The 22,954-nt window shown below is 40.3% G+C and overlaps 1 protein-coding gene across 2 annotated transcripts in view; it reads left to right on the plus strand.

The window, feature by feature from the left end:
- Positions 1-22,613, plus strand: part of LOC105930440 (potassium voltage-gated channel subfamily KQT member 4) — a 78,537-nt gene extending 55,924 nt beyond the window's left edge. The window contains exons 9-15 of one of the 2 annotated variants that reach the window (XM_036145138.1): positions 14-139; positions 1,836-1,892; positions 5,260-5,489; positions 5,566-5,665; positions 16,333-16,464; positions 17,725-17,863; positions 17,994-22,613. In XM_036145138.1, coding sequence (XP_036001031.1) covers positions 14-139; positions 1,836-1,892; positions 5,260-5,489; positions 5,566-5,665; positions 16,333-16,464; positions 17,725-17,863; positions 17,994-18,197 — 988 coding nt within the window. In that variant the 3' untranslated portion in view covers positions 18,198-22,613. The remainder of the gene's footprint in view (positions 1-13; positions 140-1,835; positions 1,893-5,259; positions 5,490-5,565; positions 5,666-16,332; positions 16,465-17,724; positions 17,864-17,993) is intronic. The other variant, XM_012868659.3, reaches the window with a different exon arrangement.
- Positions 22,614-22,954: the final 341 nt, after the last annotated feature.

Genomic DNA, 22,954 nt, shown 5'->3' on the forward strand with positions numbered 1-22,954 from the left:
ACGTGGGTGTCAGAGAACTGACGCTACTGTTCAGTCACCTCCAGCGACAGCGTAACACCAAGAAGGTTCTGCAGAACTCCTACCACACGCTGCTGTCTGGGCTCCGGCCCTACAGCTCCCCTTACCTGTCGGGGGACAGGTAGGCAACTCGCCACCTCTTCCAGCCCTACTCTTCATCCAAATAGGTGGCCAAAGGAAATCCGTCACACACACACACACTGATCATTAGACACATGTTGAATCAGGACTGACTGACACAAAGCCAAATGCATGGAGGTGTGGTTCCTCTAACCGTCCTATACTAACCTCACTCACATGTGTTGCAGGCCCCTCCTGCTTCTTGCCATCTTTGTCAGCAAAGCTCATGCCCCAGCCATCTCTGCCATCTCTCGCTCCTCACTCATCAGTTTCCTCTTCCTCTCGTCCTTTCCTTTATCTCCATCCTGTCCCTTTCATGGCATCCATCCTCCATCTGTTCTCAGGAAGGCAGACGTTCCATGCAGGTTTGTTCTTCACGTCATGACCTGTGCTTGAAACCTATTAGGGTGGTATTAGTTGAAGCATATTGGTTGGGATCATTTTATTGCAAACCTGAAATAATGAGTACAAACAAAGGGTTGTTTATTTACTGTAATTGGTTATTTGCAGACCTTATGCATGCACTGGATGAAAGAAGCACGGCAAGTTACTTGAATAATGAACGTTTCGGGAATATTTCTGTTGATTTTGAGTCACATCATGATGGTTATACTGAGGTGAAACCATTCTCTGCTAAATGGCACTACCTTTGTAAAACAAAATAACACTAATCGTCCCCTTTCTAAGTGAGTGTATCTCAATAATCTAAAATTGCCTCCAGGATAGTAGGATCTGCTTTAATGTACTGTTAAATGACTTTTGGCTGTTTGGACCTTTGAGAAGTAACACTTCACCTAGACATGCACTGATCACAGTTTAGTGCCCGATTTTCAATCTGTGGTTTTTGTAAAGAACCTGCCATGTGAATTTTGGTCATTTAAAAAAAAAAAAAAGAACTATAATTTGAGATGAGAATAAAGACCACCTTCACTATGTACATATCAGTGCGAAGTCAATAATGATTTTTATTGGGGCAGATCTGAGATCATATTGTGGGTCTAATAGACCAGTAACAAAAATTTTTTTAGCAAATTAAAATCATGGAATATTTTGGCGTCTTATATTAACGATTAGCATGGATGGAATCCTTGCATTACTAAAACAGCAGTCTCCATGTGTATTTTTCACAGAATGCACACCCTTATCTTAACGTAATTTATGAAAAGTTTGTAAGTTTTCCAGAACCAGCATGTTGCATAATAGACAAATGTAGAAAGACCGAAAGGATCGGAAAGATCGACTTCGACGTTGGCTCAACCTGCCGTTATCTGCTAAAACTCTAGCTCTCATTGTCATGTCAATATATGCAGCTATGCCAACATGTCAAGAAAAACAGTTTTCTTCTAAATGCCTTCTTAAAATTTTTCAACTTCGTATTTACACATCGATACTGAAAATGGCGTCATCTTTGAAATGATAGCTGTTAGTGCATTGATTGGACACTGAAAAAATATTTTTTTTTACGATCAGTTAACGCACTAACGAAGCTAAATATCTGCTGATTCGGGTCACTATCTGACTTCACGGTGCATCTCTAGCTTCACACCTTCCGCTCTCCATCCCTATCTCTATATTTTCTCTTCGCTACACCTTATCCCCATGGGTTCACTGCGTACCCAGGTTGCATCCACCCTCACCTCCCCCACTCCCTTTCCTCCCCCTCACCCTCTCTCCCTCTGCCTTGTGTGTCTCCCCAGTCAGCTCCTTTCTAAAAAGCGAGGTCTCTTCCGGATTCATGTTGGCCGCAAGCAGAGGTACCCACAGCAACGATCCTGTGCACGGGGCACGCTAAAACGTCGCAGATCGATAACACGGCTCTTACTTCTTCAGCAACACATCCTGCATAACTTGCCTGAGGCACTCAAAGATTTGTGGACTGGGTGCAGTGGCTTTCTAAATGTTTTCTTACAATTAATGTAAACGCAGCATGTGAGTTCCAGAAAGATGTTGCATTAATATTGCATATAAGGTGCAATTATATTTTTGTGTGCAACCATAGCTGCAAATTAATGGCCTTAAACAGACACTGTATTCTGGTCCACAAATAGTCCTTTAAGGTTTGTCTTTTTTGTAAATGCTTGAAAAACTAGGACTGATTTTGGTTGCTAAATTCATGTCAAAAGACCTCCAGACTTTGTTGCATTACAACTACAAACCCCAATGTATTGTATTGGAATTTTACATGATAGACCAAATGTAAGTGGTGTGTTACTAAACTGAAAGGAAAATAGTGTATAGTTTTAAATCATTTTTAAAAACAAATCCTCAAAGTGTATGGTGCATTAGGATTCAGCATAATTATTGTCAGAACAGTGCAACAATTTGACGAGAAAGTCATGAGTCAAACAGGAAGAGAGACTCGTTGGCAAAGTAAAACACATCCGCTTTAGGAATAATGTAAATAATCTCTGAAACAAACCTGTACACATGTCTGGTCAGGTTCATTCCCATGGAGGTTTATCCCGGAAACACACAGCTCAATAAAAAGTCCATAACACATTTCAATAAACAGTGTACTTAAACATGGTAGGAGCATAGAAGTACAGAAAACGGATAAAAAGGTGTTCTTTGAGCTTGTTCGAGCCGCAACCGCGGCTTTAATGTTTACTGCCCGGCTTGTTTGTGCTGGCGGAACGTCTGGTACATTTCCTCGAGTGAATAGTCAATACTGCGAGTCTGGTGGTCCATAGAGGGACCTTCTACACAGACACTATGTCAGGAAAAAAAACCTGTGTGGAGTGTGGAGGTTTGGACCAAGCGGTGTTTCTCAGCTTTAAGTCTTTATGGGGTGGGTCTCTGCCAGCTTTGCACATCTAAATGCTCAAAGCTTTTCACATTCTCGCCTTACACACATCAATATGGCTCTGAATGTTAGGTGCCTTATGTAGCCTCTAACAGTTCTTTATAAAGAACAGCATTTTATTTAGCTGCCTTCATCTTCCCGTCAAGCCAACAATCTTTTCTGTCCCTGCAGAAGAAAAAACATTTCCACATCATGATGGTGCCACCTCCATATGTCACAGTGGTTTTGTGCCCCCTATATGGCTTAGGCCAGACTGCGAGCAGAAGTTCTTGTCTTTCTTTTTACTGCGTCTTTCTTAGTGCCACTTTTCCAAAACGACATGATTTGTGGAGTGCATGGCTAATAGCTGTCCTGTCAACAGAACCAGGTCACCTGAGCTGTGGATCTCTGAAGGTCTTCCAGGGTTACCATAGGCATCTGGGTTGCCCCAATTAAGACTCTCCATGCCCTGTTTGTAGGTTTAGGTGGTAGGCCAAGTCTTGTAGTGATGCTGTTGGGTTTTGGAATAAAATGTAAGAAGTATGTCACAAAAAAGAGTTCTCTGAGAAATCTAGAGTTTGGGATATTTTATAATCCCACCATGCTTTAAATACAGCAATTCAAAATGCACTCCAAACTTCCAGTCCGAATATGCACTACCTACTTTTGGTCTATCATAAAAAAAAAAAGAAAAAAAATATAAATGAAATACATTGAAGTTTACAGTTGTAATATAACAACAAGTCGGATTATTTACACTGTAGCTGAGCAGTTTACACGGCTGCAGTAAAAACATGAATTTTCCTCACATCAAAGGTTTAGATAATATGGAAAAATATTCATTGGAAAAAAACAAGCTTTCTTTTTTTTGTTAATTCATTGTTTTCTTTTTTTCTATTTATTTATTTTTTTTATATAAAAAGGTTCACAGCTTTGTGCTTGCTCTTTTGTTTCAAACCAGCAAAATTTCTGCACCAAATCAACATGTTTGTGTTGTATTTTACGGACTTTAAAGTGCTTCTTTTTGCATGCACTGTTCTCTCCATGTTCTGGAAAGAGCATACGGTATATGGTTCTGAATGCACCCATAGCATTTACTTCCTTTCACTATAGCATGCAAAGGTCTTTCACTCCATCACCCCCCATTTCCTACCTAAAGCTTTTCATATCGCTTGTATGAATTGCTATCACTCCTAAGCATACTCTAGCTATTTAAATATTCATTTAAATAGCTAGCTTGGGTGTATCACACACAAGACAAAGAGTATACCATCTGAAAAGATGTGAATGTGAACGACTTGGCTGGACCTGCTCTGCGGTGCATGACAGTTGCGCTGCCTATGGATCCGTGACAGTATGTAACCTCTAAGTGGCTGCAGAGTGGGGGATCTCCACAAGAGCATGCTCTACCAGCAGCATTAGGACTCAATCTTTTGTACAGCCTGCCTGCCAAATGGCTTTTCTCCTGTAAACAGTTGACCTCACATAGCTGCCTGACTTGGCTTGTGGTGAGTGGTACCGAGAGCTCAGTGAAATTCCTTTTCTATTGCTGCCCTTTGAAGCCAATGTTTTGATGCCCATGCAGTCTGCTGAAGGGATTAAGGTGGTTTCTGTGATTTTTTTATTTTTTTTATTTTTTGCAGGGCCAGTCTTTTGCTGTTCCAGCACTGTAGCAAGTCTTTAGTCTTATTTTGCTGATTCAGGTGCAAAGACAGGCGTATTAGGCCACTTCTTAGGGCAGAATCAGTTAATGCTGCACAAAGTTCCTCTGTATTTCAGCTACTCTGTCCTTCCTTGTAGATCTTTGGTGTGTACTTGTTTTGTCTTTTGCTTTATGTGATGGCTGGTACAACAGGAGCCCGAGTTTTTCTGTTACCTCGCTTCTACTAACTGACTCTATTCTAACAAAATTAGGTTGCCATTCTGCTGTTTTCCGAATGCCTCCCTATAACATGATATAATATTACTCTAAATCCAAAGGTATGTTGTGGCAATGCAACCAAAAAGAGAATTTGAACTGCCTTTCTTGTTTCTTAAAGACATTTCACCTCTCATCCAAATGTTTCTTTAGTTCTCATCATGGATAAACAATCCAAACTTTTCAGATTGTCCAAACAGTGACTGATAGGTTTGACATTTCCTGTCAACAATCAGAAATGTAGAAGCATTTAAGGTGAGCAGTAAAACATCTTTAAAAAAAAAAAACAGTTGTCTTCTTTTCAAGCACTAAGAACCACCATGTCCTGGACAACCAAAAAGAAAAAAAAATGCGATGCCTGTAGTTTTCCAAGAATGCTAGTGTGTCTCCATATATTTAACCATTTTAACCTCACTGTCAGCAGTAAAATGGGCTTCCGGGATCGGATCCGGATGAACAACTCCCGTTCATCCCAAACCATCCGGAACAAGGCCTCTCCGCTGCCCCCTGGCTCCAGTGTTCGCCGCACCCCCAGCCAGGAGAACATCCCTGAAGCCACCAGCCCTGGCAAGGTCCAAAAGAGCTGGAGCTTTAACGACCGCACACGTTTCCGCACCTCGCTTCGCCTCAAGCCCCGCCCACCTGTTGACGGTAAGCAGACATTACACATTTCCTTTAGCGCTTGCAAGAACGTTGCTAATGGTCTTCTTCGCTTCTTGGACTTTAGTGGAGGGGCTTGGAGAGGAAAGCATGGAAGACAAGTCGTATTGCGACGTGGCCATGGATGAGGTGATTCCAGCAGTGAAGACGCTTATACGAGCTGTCAGGTGGGTCCTTTCACCAGTGGGACGATCTTGTGCCACCATTAGTCTGCCGTCTGTACGCCAATGGTCATGTTCAGGGTGAGAGTTAGAGTAGTTTAGACAAGTCTCAATATATATCACAGAGGTAAAAACATAGAGGAAGACCTCTGAAGTCATAAAAAGCACCTAGGAGGGGAGCAGCACCTGTCATATTTCTTAACACCAATGCAGCAGAAAGAGGTGTCTAAATAGTTAGTGTGGGTCTTTAATGGCCTGTGTCCAGTTTCCATGGTAGTCAACCTTTAAACATTAAGGCTGGTTCACACTGCAGGATTTTAAAATAGTTGGACGATTTTGACAGCCTGGGGGACACCACATGTTAAAATAAAAAAAAATCCTAGATAAAACAGTGTGCGGTGTCCGGTCCGACGGCAAGCCTGACACACCACACATGAACAGATTTCGCTTAAGAGGATTCAGATGTCAGACGGGAAATCTCGCAAATCCTCTCAAGATCAAACGTGAAATCAGAGTAAATAAACCTAGACGACCAGGAAGAATAATAGCGATAGTCTGTGGACTAATTTTAACAGAGAAAAAAACATAAAAAGAAATGGGGTTAGTTAAAGAAACGGAGACAACGCGACCGGCACTACGCTTGCTGCACTATGAATTGGAGACAAGTTTTATTTTTTTTTTTTACTGTCTCGGGGAATCCCTTACCTCGCTTTCTGATTGGCTACATGTCACATTCAACAGGCTGCCTGCTCGTTTGTTCTCAGAAGACACCACACATGCTTGGGGCAAGAGAATTCTAACATATTGAATATCCCCGATTTGAGGTTGGAGCGATCCGGACGTTCCACCGAGTGGACCCGATCACTCTTAACACACCACACATGGCAGGCATATCTCTTAAGATTGTCTTAAGGGGCAGATCGGGCTAAAAATCTTGCTGTATAAACCAGCCTTTAGGTTTTAAATCAGAAGTTCATAGACCAAGTACTTTATAGTCTAGTAACAAGGATGTAAGTTTACAGCCTGATTGTAGATCTACCCGGTTCAGAGACATTATTATGGAAACGGTCAAAACAAGAACACAGTTGTCTTTTAGGTGCGATTATGGGTCTAAATGCTGGCGCACCTACTCGCTACTATAGATAACCCATGGTATTTTCCAGTGGATAACATTTAATGGGGAAAAAACAACGGTGTAGCTGTTTCCTGGCAGACATCTTTATTGTTGTTTGCCTTGACCTGATCTCCAAACCATGCTTGTGTTGTCCAGCCTCCATCTCAGAGCACACCTTGTTACTTGCATCCATTCTCAGTGAGCTGGCTGCCTCCATGCAGTTTTTCCTCCATAACAAGCAGTATGTTATCTTCCACAGGTCATTGTACCATGTATTCTAAAATCAAGAGAAATGCGTATATTATAGAAAGTTTGGGGGAAGAGGTGTTGATGCAATTAAGGGTACTACACAGAGAAAAAAACAGAGTGGAACCACTTTCCAAAATGAGAGCTGGCTGCATCCACAGCAAGTGTTAGTGTGGTTTTTTTGTCACCGGAAAGAATAAGGCCACTAACATTAAACAACATGCGCATGTGCATACATGCCAGAAGAGCACGGTACATGCTGTAGTCGACATTAAAAGGCGAGGTACCTGTGCCGTTATTTCTTGCAGATTCAGCTGATCAAGCAGAAATATCCACTTTGGGGAGGTAACTGAGCCTTACTGCAGGCACGGTTAGTTCCCCCATGTGACCTTGTCACTCAGCGAGCCCAGCTAGCTTGGCTGGTCATGTGTGAGGTGGTGTGATGGGGTGGCCTTACAGGAAATATACATAAACACACAGAGACACAGGTAAAAACAATTCCTAGATGGATCACAATACAATACGACCAAACAGGCAAAGGTTTTTGTACAGTTCTGACAAGGACAAGTGTAATGAGATGTGATTACGGGCTTTTGTGATATTTAAGTCGGTTTCTGACATTGTGTTATCTCTTCCTGTAATGATAGTGCAACTGGACCAACTTTAATGTTCAGCAGGAATATTTTTTCACTGGAGGATGTCTTTAAATAACATGTGCCTTATATCGAGAAATGCATATTTATTTCTTTTAACAAATTAGACATCATAGCCAGCAAAATGTAAAACTACCTTATATGGGAAATGTACAACTCTCTAAGCTGAAATGTATTCATATTTCACAGCAAAGCTTTCCATGACAGTACATCATTATACAGCTGTGCAAAAAAGTAAATTAATATAAATAAACAGTAGTTATCCTCCCATTCGTATGAACTTGAGTATGAAATTAACTAGAAAAACACATCATTAGTGAATGCTGATATAAATGATGACTATAGTGAAGGAAGTTACCCAAACCAACCTGGTATTATGTGTAAAAGTAAACTTTATGACAGGTTGTGCCACCCTTTTTAGCAACAACTGCGATCAAGCGTTTGTGACAATTGTGATAATGATCGTTTGTATCACTGAGGAGGCATTTTGACCCACTCGTCTTTGCTGAATTTGTTTATTCAGTCACATTGGAAGGATTTTAAACTTGAAGGACTTCTTTAAAGTCATGCCACAGCATCTCAACAGGATTTAATCTTGACCTTTAACCTGTCTATAATGTTATTTATTTATATGGGCTTTCTTTAGTAATTCAGAGGTGGAGTTGCTGGTTTGTTTGGTCCTACTGCACAGCCCAAGTTGTGCAACCAATAGCCAAACATTCTCTGGATAATCTCCAGGATTCTGTGGCAGAAAGTGTAAATTCTGGTTCCATCAATCACAACAAATCTTTCAGGTCTTGAAGCAATGAAGCAGACCCACATTATCAAGCTACCACCAAAATGTTTGCCGAAATTACGTCTTTTTTTCTGAAAGGCTAAGATAGTTTCACCAGATATAACGGAAACCTCAGTTTCCAAAAAGCTCCAACTTTTTCTTATCAGTCCGCATATTTCCCCCCCAAAGTTTTGGGAATCATCAAGATGTTTTTTTGGCAACTGTGAGCCTGATGTTTGTGTTATTTTTGAAAAGCGGTGATCTTGGCCTCTCCCATAGATCCCACTTTTTTCTAGTTTCTTAGTTTTGTCTAGTTGTTATGAACACTGGCATTAGCTGAGACAAGTGGGGCCTGCAGTGATTTAGATGTTAATCTTTGGTGTTTAGCGAACCTCTGCATGAGTTTTTGATGTGCTCTGGGTGTAAATTTGGTAGAATGGCCACAATTGTGTCATATTATCTCCATTTGTTAATGATGACTCTCATTATAACAACTGAGAAAATAACTTTGGAATCCTTTCTAGATTAATGTATGTCAATGACTTTGTTTCTCATCTGTTTTTAACTTTATTTAGATCATGGCATGGATTTCTTTTGAAACTTATTTTATATAATTTTGTCAAACAGGGTATATTTAATGGATTTCTTACTTTTACAGGTCTGGTTGTAATCAGGTCAGGGTGTGGCTATTAAAATTGTACTCAGTTTCCCAAAACATTTAGTGAATCAAAGTTGGTTCAAAATTCAGAAAAAGAGTTGATCACTTTTTTTTTTTTTAACATAAGGCCAGATTAGTTTAGATAGCTTTCTTTCTTTGAATGAAATCATCATTTTATATGCATTTTGTATCACGTTTTGTATATGCTAGGTTTGTCTTTGGTATGAAAAAATTACCGGAAATGTGTAAAAACTAAACAGAAGAAATCTCTATGGTTGACTCACAACACTGTATGATGATTTGTGCCCTTTAAACCTATCTGGATTGATTATTTATTTACAGAACAAAACTTTTTATTTTAGCTATTTTGGGGGCAAATCTAAATTTTTCAGTAATTTCTGTTGTGAATGTGCTCATATTTTGATGTTCTTTAGCTTTAGCTGTTGTTCATGGATGTTTAAACTTCAATTAAGGTTTATAATTAAGCCACTTCTGACAGTGAAATATTTGGAAAAGTTTTCAAAGAGGCTGCATAGAAAGCCAGTGGAGACAGCATTCAGATTTTGACTTTTTGCAAAAATTCAAGGGTCGTCTGGCTGATAAGAAAGAGCTGAAACTCAGAATGTGCACCAACATGTGAATGATGGATGTAAATGATCATAAGAGCAGTTCCATACTCTCCTCTGCTAACCTGTAGGGCCCTTTTCTTCCCAACAATAATCATGTTGTTGATATTAACAGAAAAATAGCCTTGTTCTAATAAAGTGTAACAGATTAAGCTCTGTAGTTTCGAAATTTAACTTTCTGAATCATGTTTTGCCCTCGTATATTCTCTGATTGTGGAGTATTTCAGTCAACAATCTTACATTATGGGTTAGATTTTTTTTCTTTTCCTTTTTTTATTAAATGCCTTGCTCAGATTTTTACACGTTCTTTAAAAGAAAGTTTGCACCCACTCATAGTTGATATAATTTTACATTTTATTAATCTGCCAATCCAAACGACTCGTGTTTTTCCAGAAAAATATGCATAACCTTATGTTTTTCAAATTTTTGACTGATATGAGTGTTTTTTAGTTCACATTTGTCTGTGAAACAGAAAATTACAAGAATATCACAAGCAGGATTGTGGGCGCACCATCCATTCCTCCACCCACACACATACACACTCACTCAGCTTACCTGTATGAAGTTTTTTCACTGATGGTGGCAGAAAAGCTACAATTGCTAGCAAACATCTGGTGCTGGGACTGGGCTATACTCCTGGGGGGGTTGATGAAAGCAGTTTATAATACCTCTGTTTCCTGGTCCCTGATGTCAGCACTGGAGCCTGATTGCATTTCTCAAGGTAGTATGATGCTGTCTATGGAGTTCTATATTTGCAACATGATGCCCTTGGAAGAAATGACCTTGTGCATTAACATTATTAGTAAGGTAGTTTCTTAAATTGTGCCAGAATGCTTTTCACATTTAAAACAGTTTTGCACCGCTTTGCTTCAAATTGAGCAATACATACAACACCTTGCAAACACTTTTTTACACATCTACATGTTTTCATATTTTGTCATGTTATAACCATCAATGTAAATGTATTTTATTGGGATTTTATGTAATGGTCCAATATGTTTGTGATGTGGAGTGGAATAGACATGTTGCATCTCTTGCTGTCTATGCTCAAGAAGCATGGTACGCTCTGGACAGGTTGATGGTCCATTAACAAACAGAGATCCATTTTTTCCCAATTTTTTTTCTCCAAATGTATGGCATGCGTTCAGTATCAGTGTATTTAGCCCCATTTATTCCAATAGTGTCAATAAAATCCAGAGTAACAACTTGCTAAACATTTCAGAAGTCGTATACTTGGCTAATATAGTCATCCCGTGTGTAATTTTATCTCAGTATAAAGCTGTGAAGGCCCCAGAGGTGTGTTAGATAACATTAGTGAACAAATGTCTTCATGAACTAGTGCTACAGTGGAGGGAAACACATCAAACATCCACATGTTAGTCTGGTCCAAAGTAAAGATCTAAATCAGTTTTTGGATCTTTGGCAAGGGTTAAAAAAAAACCTGAGGATTGCAGAGGCTATCCGTGCAATCTCACTGAGCCTGAGCTGTTTTGCAAAGAAGAAATGGCTAAGCTATTTATTGTCTTCCGGTGGTCAAAACCGGTCAAGGCATACCCCAAAAGACTTGCAGCTTTAACCGATTCAAGAGCTGGAGACTCAATATAAACACACAGCACACCGTTCAGATTCTTATTATATTACTATATATGTAATCTGGAAATTAACATATGAATAAATATGTTTTTTTACGCGGCCTTGTCCCTTGATGGGCCGCTGACCTGTCAAGGGTATACCTTGCGTCTCGCCCATTGTCTGCGAGACATAATGCATCTATTTCATGGCACTTCACGAACATGCGCTACGTTGTATTGGTTCATCACATAAAATCCCAATCACTCAGATTTCTGGTTGTCATGTGACAAAATGTGGAAGAATTGCTCACACCATGCCTGATTTGACTTTACTGAGACCAGATTCAAATGAGAGTCTAAACACTGGGATTGAGTACCACTACCAGCAAAGCTGGACGTCCGTTTGCTATTACAGGTGTCCCCCCCATGTATTACTGTGTGACAGTCTAATGCCACTGGTAGGGCATGGTACCATCTTCTCAGGTTTGTGCTTGACTCAGCAGATAACTCTGACCTCAGCTGCTCTGTGCTGCAGACAATGGAAGGGAGGGAGTTCCTATAGATAGTGCAGGTGTGTAAACAGCAGGTGTTTTCACCGTGTTAACACACGGGTACGTGTGCAACATCTCAGCACGGCTCATGATTGATGTCGGGGAAACACAGAAAGGCTTTAGTGCTGAGACTTCACTTTAGATGCATGTGGTTTATCAGTGCCGGGCTGCCTGAATAAATGCGTATGGTGCCGTGTTTATGTACGGAGAGAGAAGGAGAGAAGAAAACAAAGCCTGCGTGCGCCTCTGCTGTAACTCCCCACGTGCAAAAATGTGATACTGCACAACAAAAATCTTGCAAGCTTGCAGCCTTTGATGAAGTGCCTGCTTTAATAGATAAATGATTTGGACATGGTTTCCATTTATAGTGATCTGATGTCATTTTTTTTTATGTGTGTGGCTTTCAGCTATAATATTTTATGTTTTAAATTAATCTGTTATGCATGGACTTCAGCTCGTGGACTTGGTTTTGTCACTTAGCGGGCACATAGTTATATCTAGTGAGACTCAAACCTGCTCCTGCAGTGGCTCATCCGTCTTGGCCCACCTTGGGTTCATGTCAGCAAAACAGTCATTTTTAATTCCCAGATAAAACCTGCCAGTGGAGACTATCTAGGTATCACCTTTGCTGAATTGCAGAAATGTTTGCAGCGGCTTTGCAAGCATTTTGGGCACTTCCTCACGCTTCTTCATTCCCCAGTCATCACCGTGTTTTTACATTTCAACTTCCTAGCACTGAGAAACGATAATATCTTTTAGTTGGCCGTGCCAACTGTGCTGCACGGTGACTGGAAATTGTCTGGGAAAGGGGTGGAGGCGTTGAAACCTGACTCCGTGTTATTAAAGCCATTTTAGTGATCGGGAAGGAGAGTCAGCATTTTGAGGAAGCCCTCGGAGGATACAAAACCCCTGATTCCCTTTCAACCTTTTCCTTAACCCACACCTGAGACCCGCCCTGGCAAAAAAGAAAGAAAGAAATCTGTGCCCACTTGCAAATTAAGAAAAGACTGCTTGCAAAAATACTCCAAGCGCATAAGTCATCAAGAATCCAAGTGCTGCGTGAGGAAAAGGAGGACTGCGCTGAGGACCGTAATGGCACCAGGTCACCATCAGCGCCTGCTCTTTTCCTCTCACTTTCCTGGTTCAGTCAAACCTTTACTGGTCATCCTGGTGCTGCCTCAAGAAAGACTTGTCGGGGTAAAATAATTCCTCTTATCTCTCAATTTTTTTCCCATCAGCTACAGAGCTTTGCAATATGATTCATACACTTAAAACATTTTCATAATTTGTGATTTTGTGTTACAACCTACAACCGCAACCCATTTTAAAGCAGCACCGTGTAAGTTTTAGCTTAATATGAGATATATTAAATGCTTTGTCAGGTCAAATTACAGCACTTGCCGTATTTGGATGCTGCGTGCGGGCTGCCTCTCTCAAAAACTATGTAACTGCAGAAGGTCGGATCTGTCGCTGAATGGGTCATGTGATCTAGATCCCCGCTATACAGTAGATCACATGACCTGTTTTAGGTTACAGCTGTCTGAGCTCAGACTGCCGTAACAACAAAGCAAAACAGATATGACACTTACCTGATTAGACATATTTTTGGTTTCCTTGACTTAAAAGTAACGCCATAACTTCTCAATCTGCTGGTCCAACATGGTCTGCTATCAGATTTCAAAACACGAAGGGAGACTGTTTATTTTGGGACAATACAAATAGCGCCCCTGAAGGCCACAGGGGCGCTAAACCTGGAAGTGGCAGGTCTAGCATGGCAGCGCCTCCTAGTGGCCAAAGGTTACACGGTTCTGCTTTAACAGAATTGGCATTTGATTAAAGATTCATGTTTTTAATGCATCTATCCACCTTATTTTCAACGGAAATACGGAGACAGCGAGTTGACGTTTTTTTGTGCGAGACTTCCGGTCGGTCACTTCCTGTCACTGTTTAGCTGGCTAAAAAGGGATTCATGCAGCTACTTTGTAACAAATTACACGTCATTATGACTTTGAGCAAGACCTGGATCATTTGTACAGTTAGAGGCTGTCATAATATCGGGTGTAAAAGAAAGATTAATGTGGAGCAGGAGTGTTTTATTCATCGACCGTGTACAAGAGCTGTGGATATGAGGCGCCCTACTTCCTTTAATCCTGATACTCTAAAAAATAAACTAGAAATAAAGTTACAGCTTCTTTCTAAAGCTAACTTACATTTTAACGTGACAAGCTTGCATCAAGAGTTTTGAGACCACGCATCAGATTGGTACAATGTCAACCTTCAAGCCTAAACATGAAGTAGGCAGAACGTTTTGATATCCTTTTACATCAGTTCAATCCCAAACATTTAGCACTGCTATCTTTGTAAAATTAACTGACCAGCAATCTAATCACAACGAGGCAACAGCCAGGATGTTTTTGAATCAGACGATTCATTAGCCTACCTTCCATAAGATCGCCGCTGCATGACAGAAGGACTTCCCCTGGAGTCGCAGCACAAAAGCGCTCCGGCCGTCTCAGTAGAGCCATTTGATGTAGTCAGGATCCAGCAGAGTGAATGTCGGACTTGCTTTGGCTTGAACAGACATCAGCCTCCACAGATACCAGGTCATCAATGTTGATATTTATTAACACCGAGCCGACTTTTCCACTGTGGAGGTTCACCTCGGTAAAGTCGCATAGCAGGGCCGTCCGCACCAAGTGACGACACAAAATGGTTAAACATGGACACTTCTTCATGTCTTCCTCTCAGTCATGGGTTGTGGCTCTGGCACTGACCTGCCACTTCGATCGCTCTGCAGTTTTTGGAAATGTTGCCGCGACAGTTTATCATTTCAGTCAAGCTAATGTTATTTGGCCGAGGGAAGCGCTGAAACGGAAGTGCCGCACAAAGAAACGTAAGTTGGGCCCATAGTTACTTCCGGATTTTAAAATAAGATGGATACACGAGGCTGTGAAAGTATTTAATCATAACTCATTTAAGAGCGTTACATTCACAACCTTCAATGTAGTTTTATAAATTTTTAATATGATAGACAAACACAAAGAAGTACATCGTTTTTGAAAGGGAAGGAAATGTCATTTTTGCATGTAGGGCAGTATATTTAATTTTGGTCTCAGCAGACCAGAGTGCATCCTTCTACACGTTTCTTACATGGTTTGTGGCAAACTGTAAACGGGACTCCTCTTTATGTTCTTTTATGGGGCTCTCTTCTTTTTCTTTGCTGCTGGAAAGGTCAGATATGTCGAGTGCACTGCAAACAGCTGTCCTGTCAACATATTTTCCCACATGAGCTGTTGATCACTGCAGATCCTCTAGAGTTTCCATGGGGACCTTGACTGCTCCCTCGCTTTAGGTGGACAGCCGGGTCTAATTAGATTTGCAACAATTTTTCCTTTAGCTGCAAAAATAATGCACCCCGTAAAATAATGCACCCCGTAAAGTAAATTGCAGTTTGTGGCTGTATTGGGACAAAATGTGAAAATTTGAAATGTACTGCTTGTATTTGTTTTAGACATTTGCTAGCACTGTTGTACGACTGCATGCATTCCATGATTTTTTTGTTGTTTTCTTATTGCTTGATGTTGCAACCAAAAGACAGTAGTTCCTACTGACCACTGAAAATAACGGATTTCTTTTCTCCTGCTCTTCCGCCTTCATTCTCTCTCCATCACTTACAGAAAAAATATTCACTGGCGGCAGAGACCACGGCTTAGTGTGTTCGTATGTGTCAGGCGTACGTCTAATGCTTATTTTAGCACGTTGTGTTGGGCAGCCAGCCTTTCTGGCAAAGAGAATAAAAAGGAGATAAGGTATTAGGCATTACATGTAGCCAGGTGCAGGCATCCTTAAACTTTTCTTCACTTCTTCTCGGTTTTTATCTTTTTTTATAGGCTTTACTCCCTCCTGCATGACCTTTTAGCAGAACCCTGCTGCCAGAGGATGTTGTCGGCGATGTGTTCACCTGGTACAGTGGTGTAGGGTTAACAATCCTGGGTGTGACTCCCCCACACTAGGGTCTGGGTGGTGATTATGAGCTGTGTGCACCGGGAAGCGGGAGCAGCTGTGGTCCACCAGTGGCTCCGACACAGCTGTCACAATGACAAAAGAGCAGAAACCGGGGGTAGAATAGAGGTGTGTGTGTGTTATCCTATCGGCGGAACTGTGCTAATTGCTGAAACAGCAAATCCCGATAAGAAAATGTCTCCGGGAGAGGTGCTGATCGTCTCAATATATCCACATGGTTTAGTAGGTTTGTGACTGCTTTCTTTATGGGCCTGTTTGTGAATGATAAGGTCATGCTGACTTTAATTAATCTTGTTATTCTCAGGGTGGGCTGCTTTGTTTGATAGCCTCCTGCTTATGCATTTTTCCAAAGGTTTACGGTGCTTCTGTGCGCTTCTGTGTGCTTTCCTGCGCGGTTTCAAATCCATCCGGAAAGGTAATAAAAAGGAGGGGTGTTGTGTTTGTGTGTGTGTGCAGGATCCTGAAGTTCCTTGTGGCCAAGAGGAAGTTTAAGGAGACTCTGCGTCCGTATGACGTGAAGGACGTCATAGAGCAGTACTCAGCGGGACACCTGGACATGCTGGGCCGCATCAAGAGCTTACAGATGAGGTACATTAATCTACATACGACAAACACGTCTACTTCTTTACATCTGAGCAGGAAATAAATAAGAAAATTAATCTCATGTTACATTTTCTGTAAAATATACATACTGGATTTCTTATGTTTTACATGCCTGGACATTAATCATTTGTTCTTTACAAGGTGCTAAATTACGTAAAAACAACAGCCGAATGAAATATAACAAATCAATTATTCTACTAAAATCTTGTATGTATCAAAAAGGAAGCCAAAATGCTTACTTACAGCAACTTGCAAAAGTATTTATGCCCCTTAAGCTTTTTTACCATTTTGTGACATTACAAATTTAAATACATTTCATTAAGATCTTATAATCCAACACAACTAAAAATCTAAAAAGTGGTATTTGCGTAGGGAATCAGACCTTTTTACTCCGATACCATCAAATAAATGTGACATGGAAATAAAAAGACACAGGAAGTCCAGCTTGCAGTTTTCTGGGTTAAGGTGTGTGTGTGTGTGTGTGTGTGTGGGGGGGGACACCAAACATGGAGGTGCTCAGATTAATTCAGACCCAAATATAACTACTTGGTCTTTGTTCAAAACGCGTTTGGCAGTGTTTTGGCGGGAGTGCTGACATTGCATATCGCCCAAAACAGGAGAGTCCAAATTAAATGTAGCCTGGTGGCCATTTCCAGCACCTGGAAATGGCCCCTGACTGCTGTTCAATTAGGGGGATAATGCCAATGCAGATATTTATTTTTAATTAGTGCAAAAATTACTGTCAGCAAGTTAAAATGCTCTTACACTGGAAAATGTTACTCAAAGTCAAGTCATGGCATCTTTATTTGTTGCCTTTGAGAGAAATTTGGGCCTGAAACACATTGTATTCACCCTAACTCCATATAGAAAAACAAATAAATAAAACCATGCCTTACAAAAAAAGCTGCAATTTCAGTTAAAGACTTCATTAAAACAGCTTAAAAAATACATTTGAAAACAAAGGATTTGTTGTCTTGTTAAAATCAAGATAAGCTTTAGGTTTAGACCAGATTTTTTAATGTCTTGGTCTTTTCTGGTCTTGGTCTTGACCACAACAATACTGGACACACAAGACCTACCATCATACATAGGAAGGAATAACTCACCTATGGTTGGACCTTAGAAGTTGTAGCTTTTGTGGGAAACAACAGGTAAGATAAAGTTGTGTAAATGTCAAAGAAGCATGATATGAAGTGTTTATTCTTTTTAGTATCCCCTGAACCCTCTTCTGTCCGTGTGTAAAAGGGTGGACCAGATAATCGGACGAGGAGCTGTCCAGCCTGATAAGAAATCGCGCCCTGAAAAAGGAGAGAAGACGCCACCAGAGCTGGACCCGCTGGATGAGCTCAGCATGATGGGCCGCGTGGTCAAAGTGGAGAAGCAGGTGCCAGAGGAAGAATGATATTTGAAGAATCTGTGAAGCTGTGTGAATGGGTTGGGCAAATAAAAAGGCGTAAACGTTACAACGCGGCTGATGTTATCTCACCTCCCTGTGTTGGTGTGTCTTTGTTTAGGTACAGTCTATAGAGAACAAGCTGGACCTCATGCTCAACTTCTACTCCCAGTGCTTGAAGAAAGGCTCCTCCCACGTCACGCTGTCCTCCCTCCTGGACCCCGACCTCACATCCGACTACCACAGCCCCACGGACCAAAGAGACCTCTTCCCATCCGCCAACACACTCAACATCTCTCAGTCTGACAGCGGGAACTTGGAATGACAATTAGCCGAGTGTCAGGACACAGACCCTAACCCTTTACACAACGTCCTCTTTAGGCTGAGTCCTCCTTCTGAACAGCCTGACTTGCAGGTCGGCCCCTTTTAATTCAGATCTTGTCTGTTATGATTGCCCCCTCCCATCTGCCGCCCCAAATCTCAACCCTCAGCCATTTCTCCTGGGGTCAGCGTTTCTTGAGCCGGGCAGACAGTGGCCACCAGGTGGCTCCAGCTGACGAGGAGCCTCAGCCAAAGCTGCTCACCGCACACGCCTCTCAACTCACTGGATGAGGAAAGTACTTGACTACTGAAGCAGTCTCACCCACTCACATCATGCTGTACACCTAGACCCACTTTAAACTTTAACAGCAGACGGACTGTGGAAAAAAAAGATTTAGCAAACATTTGGAGGGATCTTCTTTTTCCTCTTTATTATCCTGTTTTATTTTTTTCCCCCTCTCTTGGGCACTTGAATCTACTGAAAAGCCGTTTGTTAACAACGTTGCCATTCCGACATTAGGGTGACAACACAGTTCTTCGTGCTGTGATTGAATGTAGCTGTTCCTAGTGCGAGAGAAACCGCGGAAACGAGAACAAGAGCCACCCACACCTGAAGAAAGTGCACAGTTTGGCCGGGATCAGCCGCACCGGCACAGGGTCCCACCCAAACACGGGAAAATCTGTTTTCCAAAAACCTACGTTAATCACCCAAAACTTTTCACGTGACAAAGGAGCGAAAATAATATGCTGGCTTGACTGTGGATTTGGACTATACTTTAGTGTAAATTGTGTGTTTTTCACTTCTATCTCCTCTTTAAGAAGTCTGGTTTCCAACAAGCCCAATGGCAAAAAAAAGTTGGCATTGTAGTGAGGATTGTATAGGATTAGAGCCACATTGTTTCATTATAATTCCCAAATCTCTCTTTTGCAGTTTTTCCACACTGCTGTGCAAACTATGAGCATTTTGGTGCCCTAAATTTCTGTTTGTTTTAAATAGAAACTTTAAACGTCCCTGTCTTGCAGCCCACACTCCTGCCATATTTATGCATTGGGACTTGCCTTTAAAGGGATAGTTCAGACCTTTTGAAGTGAAGTCCTGTTAAAACGTCATAAAATGTTAATATATCTGCTGTATACAAATCTGTTTGGTAGAAATCTAGATGATTGGACCCAGGTGCTAAAGTAAAGCATCTATAATTTAGCCAATTTTCCTACTAAATGCCTAAATTCATATCGATTGTATGTTCAAATAAATTCTACTTTAGTTATAAGTGGTTTGACAGCAAAAACAGAATACATTGTTTGTTTGTTTTTTTAAATTAAGGCAGAATTAAAGATGAAGAGATACTAACCAGCTGAATAAGGAATTACATTTACTTTTAAACAATATCAGAGCTATGGAGAAATGATTAACAAAATGAAATAAAACTTGCAGTTATAAGGACTAATAAACAAACAGTGTGAAATAATCTGTATTCTCAGGGAAAATTTAAGCCAATGAAATGAAAGTTCAAAATAAGACACATCATTCTAATTAAACGTTAAGGATTTATCTGTCTCTGCTGCCCCTAAATGAGCAAATTCTGAGTTGTAAACCTATCTTTAATCTGAAAAAAGTAGAGTAAAAAACAGAAAGAATGAAATCCAGATTTAGAGCTAGCTCTTATCTGTTAGCTTTCAGCACTAGAACCACCATGCTAAACATATGAGTACCTTACCTGGAGAAATCATGTCTTCCTTACAAAAAGTTTTCTTGTGCACTCAAATCAACTTTGAATTATTTGCTAATAACTTTGGGGTGAGAACATAGTTTTCCATTCTGTGATGACTGTAGCTATTACTTGGTTCTAAACCAGGCTGTTGTTTCATTCCTGGGAGCGTTTGGACCTCTGCAGGTGTGCGGTTCTCACCCCGTTCTCTCAGCTGTTGTTTCAACCAGAAGGCCCGTCAGTTCTGGCACAGTTTGTTGGATGGCTCAGAGGTTCCCTACTTACTACAGTTAAGCCCAAAATCTAGATTTACCTTTTATTTTAAAAAAGGTTTATGTGAAAATGAGTTGCACCCTTCTGAAAAATCAGTGCTAAGACCTTAATTGGCACTACATCGATCAAAACCCTTCTCATAATTGCTGATGAGTTGAGGTCCCTCCACAGATTCTCGATCAGATTCAAGACCAGGATTTGGCTGGGCCACTATAAAACGTTAATATTATTCCCAATCAGAAGACACATATTGGTAAAATTTAAGATTATTTCTTTAAAATAAATCTGATTGGGGTATAAATAAATGTGGGCAGAACTTTAAGTGACATTGGGCACATTCCTCAAGTGTTTTTGGTGGGAAAATAAGAATTTTGTATAGCTTAACACAGAAATAGACAAATGGAGCGTAGAATAATGCAAACAGAAACCTTTTTGCAACAGAAACAGTCATTTGGATCAGTCCTTTCTAACCTAGTTGAGCAAGAGTATTGGTTCTTTCCTCCTCTTACCCAGCTTGTCAGGGAGCCAGAGGAGGAGAGGTCCCAAGCAACTGATCAATCCATCAGAAGCAGATTTAGGACAAGTTAGACAGCCAATAATAAAATTGCATTTGCTTTTTAGTCTAGTTATAAAAAGAATCTTATGACTGTTTCCAAATAACAATTTTAAAAGTTTAACCGTATTGAATGAAACACAGCATTTATATTGGGAGTTTAACACAGCCAACAATCCACATTTAAAGTTATGACATATAATTTACTATAAGCTTCTAAATTTGTTAAATTAAGTAATCAACTTTAATGAAATCTTTGTTTTGAGTACCATTTTTAAGAAATCGTGACAGATTCTGGCTGGTATTCACTTTTTAGACATAACAACCTGCGAGATCACATTCTACCTATGTTTTGTGTTTTGGGATTTCTTAAGGATTATTTTTACTAGATCTAAATTTCGGCAAGGACATTTTGAAGTGACCTGGGAAAAAAACAGTTCTTATGGGTCTGAGGTCAAATCTGAAGAATCGTTTGCGCACTGCAAGTCTGAAACCAACTCCAAAGTACTTTCATGCTTTCATGAATGGAGTTGTTTTAAGACAGTAGAAGTTTTGCTTTTCTTTTTCCTTTCAAAATACCTCTAGCTTCAGCCTCTGGGTCCAATAAATCTCGGTTTATACTAAATGAAAACACAAGAAAATAATATATTGATACAAGTAAGGTAATTCCCTCCTTAGTCCTTGTTACAGAACCTCAAGTAGAAAGATCCTGACCTATCCATTTTAAACAAAACTCACATTCTCTATAGGAATTTGGACACAGAGAGAAACCTTTTCTGCATTGCTTTTCGGGACTTACGTCTGACCTCAAGTCTGCAAAAAAAAAAAAAAGGGTAGTTTTTATTCTCCTTCCTTCATCAGATGTCACATGCACTTGCAGAAACTTTAAGCCCAGTTGGGTGCAGTTTTAAACAATGAATGATGCTTAAGAAATCCAGGTCTTATGCATGAATTCTAGATCGTTAATCTCATTAATGCACGTGCCATTAAGATGCTTCAGAACAAAGGGTGAGCCGTCAAGACGTTAGTTAAGACGTTATGGCGACGTTTGCTCAGTAAAATTCTCCATGTTGATAGACAACTGGAGAGACTGGAAACACACACAAATGCTGATAAACATATGAACAACAAAAGCAATTCTTTAACTTAATCTATTTAGGCATTTGATAAATTAAATACCATTTTGTTCTGCTCAATTTAGCCTTTCTTTGCTAATCTCCTTCCTGTAATTATTCCCATGCTTTTTATGAAACTTTTCTTTTTAAGTTCTGTTGTGGGTGGTATAAGTGTAGGATATTTTGTTGATATTTTTTCTTAGGCATAAATGCAGCGTTTTTTTTTTACAGAACTATAAGGACCCACAGCTGATCTGGTTCCTGCACTCGTCTGTCCTGAACATTGATGTTGTGTTTAATGTTTAGTGCATATTTCCTGCCTGCAACAGCTAAAACAACAACAACAACAACAACAACAACCCTACATCTTGCTGTTTTTATCCAGTGAGAAATTGTTTTATCCCCAGTCAGGTCCAGCTGACTCAGGTGCTCCACTTTTCCATTTAAGTGAGACTTTTTAAACAGTGAATGTACTTTATCGCTCAGCCTGTTTAGATCTGTTTCGGCTCCTCGGTGTTGATAGCTCTCCGTGCTAGAGCTCGCTGTGAGACCCGTCCAAGCTATCTGCCCATTTCAAGGGAAAATACTTGGATAGATTTATTTCTAGGGACTGAATTACTGCAGAGATGCCTGTTTGTTAGAGCCAGTGTTACCATAAGCAGCAATGTTGTTTCATTGCTACCTAGAATGTCGAGCTTCGTAGTGATTAATGAAATATCACTTTATTGCATGTTGTTCCTTATGTGGCCCGGTATCAGGAAAAAAAAAAACTACACACACACACACACACACACATAATAATATCTTCTAAAAAGAAGATAAAAGCAAATAACCTGTGCCTTCTTTCCCTTTATTCTATAAATGGTGTGGTGCGGCTTTCTATCTCCTACTTAAAACATTGGAAATGCTTTGGAGAGGTTTGTTTCGTATAAATAACACACACACGAATGCTTTGTTAACATTTTTTTTTGCACAACCTATAAAGAAAAACGTTGTTGTGAAGATTTAATCTTTTACAACTGCTGTAATTTTTGTCAGAGACATTTTCCAAGAATATTACTGTATTGTCAGCATATCATCATACCTCCATAGACACCCAGACGGTATCTTA

Source organism: Fundulus heteroclitus, chromosome 13 (genome assembly GCF_011125445.2).
Source record: "Fundulus heteroclitus isolate FHET01 chromosome 13, MU-UCD_Fhet_4.1, whole genome shotgun sequence".
Taxonomy (NCBI): Eukaryota; Metazoa; Chordata; class Actinopteri; order Cyprinodontiformes; family Fundulidae; genus Fundulus; species Fundulus heteroclitus.